Source organism: Saccoglossus kowalevskii, chromosome 1 (assembly GCF_978046115.1).
Source record: "Saccoglossus kowalevskii chromosome 1, keSacKowa6.1, whole genome shotgun sequence".
Classification (NCBI taxonomy): Eukaryota; Metazoa; Hemichordata; class Enteropneusta; family Harrimaniidae; genus Saccoglossus; species Saccoglossus kowalevskii.
In genome coordinates this window covers 11,529,926-11,538,876 of record NC_140641.1, presented here as the reverse complement: position 1 = coordinate 11,538,876, position 8,951 = coordinate 11,529,926, and the positions used below count along the sequence as shown (strand labels likewise).

The 8,951-nt window shown below is 31.7% G+C and overlaps 1 protein-coding gene across 1 annotated transcript in view; it reads left to right on the top strand.

Annotated features, from left to right (window-relative positions):
* LOC100369631 (alpha-N-acetylneuraminide alpha-2,8-sialyltransferase-like) overlaps nt 1-8,951 on the top strand; it is a 30,906-nt gene continuing 21,955 nt past the window's right edge. The window contains exon 1 of the mRNA XM_078011690.2: nt 1-291. Coding sequence (XP_077867816.1) covers nt 289-291 — 3 coding nt within the window. The 5' untranslated portion in view covers nt 1-288. The remainder of the gene's footprint in view (nt 292-8,951) is intronic.

Here is an 8,951-nt window from a genome sequence, read left to right as displayed (position 1 = left end):
GTGTGGAGAAGAGCTTTCCATCTAGTGAGAATATACAGCAACAGATGACTCGTCAAAGCCTCAGGGAGCATGGTTTGTTGATCGTCGTGTCAGTGCTCAGTGTGTGTTTTCATGAGTAGACATTTATTTCGCAAATCGTCGTGCATTTATAACTTGTATGCGGTCTTATAATTGAACGTAATATTCAGTTCTTGGTTCCACTGGAGAGGCTGACAGGGATCGGTATAACGCCAGCGACCATTTTAGCTGGAAAGAACTGTACGGGAAAGTGGAACTTAATTCCTCACAATGGTAAGTTGAAAGCTACTGTAAAACCGTGTACAAACGTGTTGGCGTGTTCGGTAAGCACCCGGAATAAGCGTCTTGACCGGCGACATCTCAACCATGGACCACCACCATGATGATCTTACTAGTAAAGGAACCCCCCGCGTAAGGAACAGGCATTCATGGCGTGATTGAAATTAGCCAGGCAAGGTTTAGGTCGCTTAGCGTTTATGGAGCTGAGCTTTCTCATGAGAATTCCATGTAGAAATTGGCAATGACGTGTCTGAGACTGTAACGAAACAGCCCGCACTTTAATAGTTTTACGGGGATGGGAGAAGGGGACTCACGCCGAGAATACACGTTTCCAAGACATGTACTATTACGTGTTTAGCCGGTTTTCTTTCATAATCCCTAAACTACAAAATTTCGACAACTTGATTTCTCGTAACATTCAATCTTTTTTTTAAATTTGTCGGAATGATCGCACAGAGTTCAAGTACATCATTTTTTCTGATCAGATAAATTGGATTAATAGTCCAAAAACTGTATACAGATATACATACATATATATGCACTGTAACGCAACCAACTCACATTCAGCATTATCATAGATGAATTCAAGGTTGTTTTGAAAAACAAGGTTACTTCAATATTTGGTCATTCTCTGTTAAATTAATGCTAGATTTATTTTTTCATGGTACATATATGTTTAACTCTGCATGTTGCTTGTTGGAGTTCAGCATCTGTGAAACAGTAGGTTGTTGTAAGCAAAGTGAGTTTACTTATAATGGGAAACCAAGGACAGATTAATAGGTGTTAACAACATAAACAATTACTTATGTATCCTGTGATTCCAGTGTCTCTAAGCAGGAAGCCACTTTACAATAAATAGTGTTATCAATGTATAGGGAATTTGTTTTTATATAAAATATTTGGAAATTTATTTGCTTGGCTTTTATAACAGGGGCTCACTAATTGGCTTCTGTGTTCAAAGCACACTATATGAGTCTTTGTGGTTAACTTGTCCAAATGTGTGAAGCTTTTATATGTGTACCTGTTCAACAAGTTAGTATATGTATATGCTCTGAGATAATGTACCAACCTGCTTACCAGTAGTTTTTTGAAATCTTTGTTTATTAATTAATTAATTTGCATAATAATTTGCCAATTGACAGCTGTTCCATAGTGATACCTCAAGAGCCATTCAACAGATTTCAATGAAATTTGATATTGTGGTAATTTTGTGCATATTAAATATCAAATTTGTATATAATTATTTTGAAAATTCAGAGCTGTGCTTACTTTGAGAATCACAATTTACATGTATCTCATTAAACAAAAGTTCATATGAAAATTTAGAGAATTTCTTTATCAGCAAAAATAGCGGAATTAAACATAGTCTAGAATTGTGATATGATAAGTGAGTGAAAAAACTGTCTCAGGTGTTTTTACTAGTATATCATTCAGCTGTTTTGAATGCAATGATAACTCATGTACATTCTGAAAACTTTTTTTTAGAACAAACTTGGTATTAACAGCACACATGATGGCAGTTTGTTTTGTTATTTGATTCAAAATGGCTGATAAGCAGCCATGTTTTCTTTATTTATGAGTCCGTTAACCTTTTCTCAGATATACATCAACCGATTTTGTTGAAAGTTGGTAAAAAGACAAAACATAAAATTATAGCTATTCATATGGACATATTGGTTTCATCAATAGTTTCTCAGATGTACCTTGGTCGGTTTCATTCAAATTTGGCAATATTTTTACTAATGGTTAGTTATGCAGTCCGAACACTAAGACTTATGTTTTGTGTGTTCGTGTGTCCGTGCGTGCATGCATGCATGCATGCGTGCGTTCGAACCTGTATCTTAGAAATGCCTGTACCAATCAAACTACACACATACATCATACATGATATTATACATATGCACATCAATTTGTTTCATGATCTGATTCAAGATGGCCAAATGGTGGCCATTTTTGTGCTAAAAAATCATCAAAATCAAGCATTTTTGGGCTGTTTACTGATGGATTTTGTTCAAACTTGGTATATATGCTGAACATTATAGGACCTTGATGCACATCATTTTGTTTTTCAGATAAGATTCAAAATGGCCGACTGGTGTCCATTTTGTTTAAATGAATGTGGTTTTATTGCCATATCTCTGACTAGCTTTGACTGATTATGTTCAAATTTTAAATATTGATTATACACCGTGTCATAGATATATTGGTTTGATGATCCTATTAAGAATGGCCGAATGGTGGCCATTCATCAAATATCTCGCATTTCTGGCATTTCTGGATGGCTTTTGTTCAGTCTTGGTACATACATTAGACATTACGGGTTCCTGATGCACATCATTTTATTTTTCAGATCAGATTCAGAATAGCTGACTAGTGGCCAATTTGTTTTAATGAATGGGCTTCTAGTGCCATATCTCTGACAGGCTTTGACTGATTATGTTCGAATTTCATATATTCATTATACATGTATTCAAAATGGCTGATTTTGTTTTAATTATAAATGCTGTTCCAAAGCAATATCTCTCAATACTCGTTTGACGATCAGATACAAATATCAATCATTTTAATGGTCAAACAATCATCATAATCATATTCCTGACATGTTTATATTCCAGCTATATTACTATAAAAAAAACTATATATCTTAAATTTGATAACTAACGGGGACTGTGCCATGCATGGCTTTTTTTATTTAAAATGGTGTGAATATTTCTAGTCAGATTGTTTGTCCACGTTAGTTTGTCTCCTATATATATATATATATATATATATTTAATGTTTTCCAGTGATAACGTACTCTAGAACAATGAAGCTATACATGTACACAGCTATGTTGATGCTGCTATATATACCAAATAAATGTGCAGCAAAAAGTTGCTTATTCGTTTAGCTGTTGGATGTGATAAAACGCAGACGTTTTGAAATCTCAATTCTTTTTTAGACAATACATTTCTGGGGTCAAAGATTTTGTGATGCATGTCTTTAAACAATTTGATAAACTGGTCTTGTATAGTAATTAGCATATGTTATGTGTTAAGTCATCATCCACCATCTGTCATAGTAATGAGTCCAGTAGACACATATGATGTCACATGGAGTCCATATTAACCTGTTCACTTACTTTTCAATTTCTTATCACCTGCAACAATGTAGTCCCATGGGCTTGCCTTACATCACCAGTAAATGATGTCAAATTCTACTCACTATATTTACAGAGAAAATTTACAGAATTGTCATCAACATTTTGGCTCTAATAATAATTACAAACATACCCTAGCTGTAAATACAAAATTTAAGTATCTTGACCGTTACATACAATACACTTATTTATTACACTTGTTAATATTCTTGGAACAGTGTTGATAGTATCATTTTTGTTCCAAGCAGCAAATTTGTTTTGATGAGACACACATTGATTTGTTTACCTTCACATTGTAATGTTTTAGGTTCAAGGTTTAAATCACTGATTATCTGAAAACTATCCAAAATCAGCCTTCAGAAATCAGACTCTGTTGAATTTTGATTAGTTTTGTCCAGGGAAATTAGTTCTTTATTTACGTAACCATTGATAAATTGTGAATTTGGGATTTTGTTTAGATTTTCTAAAATCATCAAGATCTAAAAAGTTCCATTTTCATAACTTTCTTCATTTTGTGTGCTACATGTATGAAACAAAATAACTATTCTTTTTTCTAGCCTTTCTTGCTCCATTAATTGACAAACACTTTCACACATCAAAAATAGTGAAACTGAAGTCTGACCATTATACATTTTAATTTAACTATAATATAATGTTTGATAAGATTATGTTGAAGCTTAGATAACAAATGATATACATATACAGGAAATAGTTATCCATACTTTAGAACCACTTCATAGATATGCTTGATTTTACCGTATTGATTTTATTAGAAGTACATCTCCATTTGTTTTGTAAACTACTTTTATATGAAAATTACCTTCTAATAGAACAAATACAGTATTGTAGAATACATTATTGTTGCTTGGAATTACTTTTCTAGTGTATTGTAGAATACATTATTGTTGCTTGGAATTCTTTTCTAGAATATTGTGGAATACCTTATTGTTGCTTGGAATTGTTTTTCTAGTGTATTGTAGAATAACTTATTGTTGCTTGGAATTGTTTTTCTAGTGTATTGTAGAATACCTTATTGTTGCTTGGAATTGTTTTTTCTAGTGTATTGTAGAATAACTTATTGTTACTTGGAATTGTTTTTCTAGTGTATTGTAGAATACCTTATTGTTGCTTGGAATTGTTTTCTAGTGCATTGTGGGATACCTTATTGTTGCTTGGAGTTATTTTTCTAGTGTATTGTAGAATAACTTATTGTTGCTTGGAATTGTTTTCTAGTGTATTGTAGAATACCTTATTGTTGCTTAGAATTGTTTTTCTAGTGTATTGTAGAATACCTTATTGTTGCTTGGAATTGTTTTTCTAGTGTATTGTAGAATACCTTATTGTTGCTTGGAAATGTTTTTCTAGTGTATTGTAGAATACCTTATTGTTGCTTGGAAATGTTTTTCTAGTGTATTGTAGAATACCTTATTGTTGCTTGGAATTGTTTTTCTAGTGTATTGTAGAATACCTTATTGTTGCTTGGAATTATTTTCTAGTGTATTGTGGAATACCTTATTGTTGCTAGGAATTGTTTTTCTAGTGTATTGTAGAATACCTTATTGTTGCTTGGAATTGTTTTTCTAGTGTATTGTAGAATACCTTATTGTTGCTTGGAATTGTTTTTCTAGTGTATTGTAGAATATCTTATTGTTGCTTGGAATTGTTTTTCTAGTGTATTGTAGAATACCTTATTGTTGCTTGGAATTATTTTTCTAGTGTATTGTAGAATACCTTATTATTGCTTGGAATTGTTTTTCTAGTGTATTGTAGAATACCTTATTGTTGCTTGGAATTGTTTTCTAGTGCATTGTGGGATACCTTATTGTTGCTTGGAATTGTTTTTCTAGTGTATTGTAGAATACCTTATTGTTGCTTGGAATTGTTTTTCTAGTGTATTGTAGAATACCTTATTGTTGCTTGGAATTGTTTTTCTAGTGTATTGTAGAATACCTTATTGTTACTTGGAATTGTTTTTCTAGTGTATTGTAGAATACCTTATTGTTGCTTGGAATTGTTTTTCTAGTGTATTGTAGAATACCTTATTGTTGCTTGGAATTGTTTTTCTAGTGTATTGTAGAATACCTTATTGTTACTTGGAATTGTTTTTCTAGTGTATTGTAGAATACCTTATTGTTGCTTGGAATTGTTTTTCTAGTGTATTGTAGAATACCTTATTCTTGCTTGGAATTGTTTTTCTAGTGTATTGTAGAATACCTTATTGTTACTTGGAATTGTTTTTCTAGTGTATTGTAGAATACCTTATTGTTACTTGGAATTGTTTTTCTAGTGTATTGTAGAATACCTTATTGTTGCTTGGAATTGTTTTTCTAGTGTATTGTAGAATACATTATTGTTGCTTGGAATTGTTTTTCTAGTGTATTGTAGAATACCTTATTGTTGCTTGGAATTGTTTTTCTAGTGTATTGTAGAATACCTTATTGTTACTTGGAATTGTTTTTCTAGTGTATTGTAGAATACCTTATTGTTGCTTGGAATTGTTTTTCTAGTGTATTGTAGAATACCTTATTGTTGCTTGGAATTGTTTTTCTAGTGTATTGTAGAATACCTTATTGTTGCTTGGAATTGTTTTTCTAGTGTATTGTAGAATACCTTATTGTTGCTTGGAATTGTTTTTCTAGTGTATTGTAGAATACCTTATTGTTGCTTGGAATTATTTTCTAGTGTATTATGGAATACCTTATTGTTGCTAGGAATTGTTTTTCTAGTGTATTGTAGAATACCTTATTGTTGCTTGGAATTGTTTTTCTAGTGTATTGTAGAATACCTTATTGTTGCTTGGAATTGTTTTTCTAGTGTATTGTAGAATATCTTATTGTTGCTTGGAATTGTTTTTCTAGTGTATTGTAGAATACCTTATTGTTGCTTGGAATTATTTTTCTAGTGTATTGTAGAATACCTTATTATTGCTTGGAATTGTTTTTCTAGTGTATTGTAGAATACCTTATTGTTGCTTGGAATTGTTTTCTAGTGCATTGTGGGATACCTTATTGTTGCTTGGAATTGTTTTTCTAGTGTATTGTAGAATACCTTATTGTTGCTTGGAATTGTTTTTCTAGTGTATTGTAGAATACCTTATTGTTACTTGGAATTGTTTTTCTAGTGTATTGTAGAATACCTTATTGTTGCTTGGAATTGTTTTTCTAGTGTATTGTAGAATACCTTATTGTTGCTTGGAATTGTTTTTCTAGTGTATTGTAGAATACCTTATTGTTACTTGGAATTGTTTTTCTAGTGTATTGTAGAATACCTTATTGTTGCTTGGAATTGTTTTTCTAGTGTATTGTAGAATACCTTATTGTTACTTGGAATTGTTTTTCTAGTGTATTGTAGAATACCTTATTGTTGCTTGGAATTGTTTTTCTAGTGTATTGTAGAATACCTTATTGTTGCTTGGAATTGTTTTTCTAGTGTATTGTAGAATACCTTATTGTTACTTGGAATTGTTTTTCTAGTGTATTGTAGAATACCTTATTGTTGCTTGGAATTGTTTTTCTAGTGTATTGTAGAATACCTTATTCTTGCTTGGAATTGTTTTTCTAGTGTATTGTAGAATACCTTATTGTTACTTGGAATTGTTTTTCTAGTGTATTGTAGAATACCTTATTGTTGCTTGGAATTGTTTTTCTAGTGTATTGTAGAATACCTTATTGTTGCTTGGAATTGTTTTTCTAGTGTATTGTAGAATACCTTATTCTTGCTTGGAATTGTTTTTCTAGTGTATTGTAGAATACCTTATTGTTACTTGGAATTGTTTTCTAGTGTATTGTAGAATACCTTATTGTTGCTTGGAATTGTTTTTCTAGTGTATTGTAGAATACCTTATTGTTGCTTGGAATTGTTTTTCTAGTGTATTGTAGAATACCTTATTGTTGCTTGGAATTGTTTTTCTAGTGTATTGTAGAATACCTTATTGTTGCTTGGAATTGTTTTTCTAGTGTATTGTAGAATACCTTATTGTTGCTTGGAATTGTTTTTCTAGTGTATTGTAGAATACCTTATTGTTGCTTGGAATTGTTTTTCTAGTGTATTGTAGAATACCTTATTGTTGCTTGGAATTGTTTTTCTAGTGTATTGTAGAATACCTTATTGTTGCTTGGAATTGTTTTTCTAGTGTATTGTAGAATACCTTATTGTTGCTTGGAATTGCTTTCTAGTGCATTGTGGGATACCTTATTGTTGCTTGGAATTGTTTTTCTATTTACCACAACCTGTATAGTATGTAGGGGTTTCTGATTGTGCAGAATACCAAATCCAGTCTTTATTACTATTTATACTATTGCAAATAGACCAGTTTTTAGTTCCACAGACATGTTGTGCGGCTATTACATGTAAGTGTAATCACAATGAAAAGAAGTGATTATTGTCATTCATTAATTTGCTTGCCTCAGTTTTCCTAAAATTGAGCAGACATAGGTATTTCGTCACTGACAGAAAGATCTTACAAAAGTACATACAGAGGGCAAAATGCTATGAATTCAAATATGGCTGACTTTGTATTGGTGTATAAATGAAAAAAAAGTGTTTTTTCCTTCTTATATGAACATATTGTAATCTTTCAAAGTTAACATGAATATCTGAAAGACAAAACTGAAGCTGGTATACTAGAAGTGTCTGTCTAAAAGTGCATATTCCCACTTAGTGGTTAAGTGTTGATTCACCCCCCATCCCCCATCCCATCTAGAAGTTGGTAGCTAAGCAACCAGATAACCCAGGTCTGTTCAGTAATTATTTATTTCTACTAAATTTGGAAGAATTCATAACTTTTCAGATTAAATTTAGAGTGCAGCTAAATAGGAAGTATACGCACTACATGTGTCTTTAGAAGTTTTATTGTATTTGCTCCACCAGAAGCACCATGCAAACAGAGGTGCAGTAAAGCAACCACACATACATATGTCAATAGTGTCACACAGAACGTCATGATTGGATTTATTTCTCATAATTCACATGACTTTATGATATTATTTTCGTCACAAATCGCATCAGTTACATAACCTCATCTTAGAAATCCTTGTAACTATTGTATTAAATGGAATTATTTAATATGGTTTTAGTAGTGAAGCCAAATGCTATAAAATAGTAATATTCTGTTGATTGGTTATAACTCCAATAGGTTATGTGTCCATAACCTTGGGATGACAGAGTTACTTACATTTCAAGAATGTGTGTCCTGGTGTCACATTTCCATAGACTCAGTCAGTGTAAGCAGATATCTCTCCTCAAATAAATTGATTGTCTAAAAGTGAAAACTGATGAAAACCTAGGAGTTAATTGCTCAAATGCAAGTATTACTAAAGTAAGGAAGAATAGTAAATGTGTCCCACAACTTAAGCTTTTTTTATGCAAATAAGTTAATTTATTGTTATGCAAATTAAAAGCCACACTCACACAAATTATTTTGTTCATTTACTGTAAAATGGTTAATTATTCACTGGGTTTTAATTTAGCTTATTTCGCTGGCTGGAAAATGCGCTAAATTAAAACCCAGTGAATA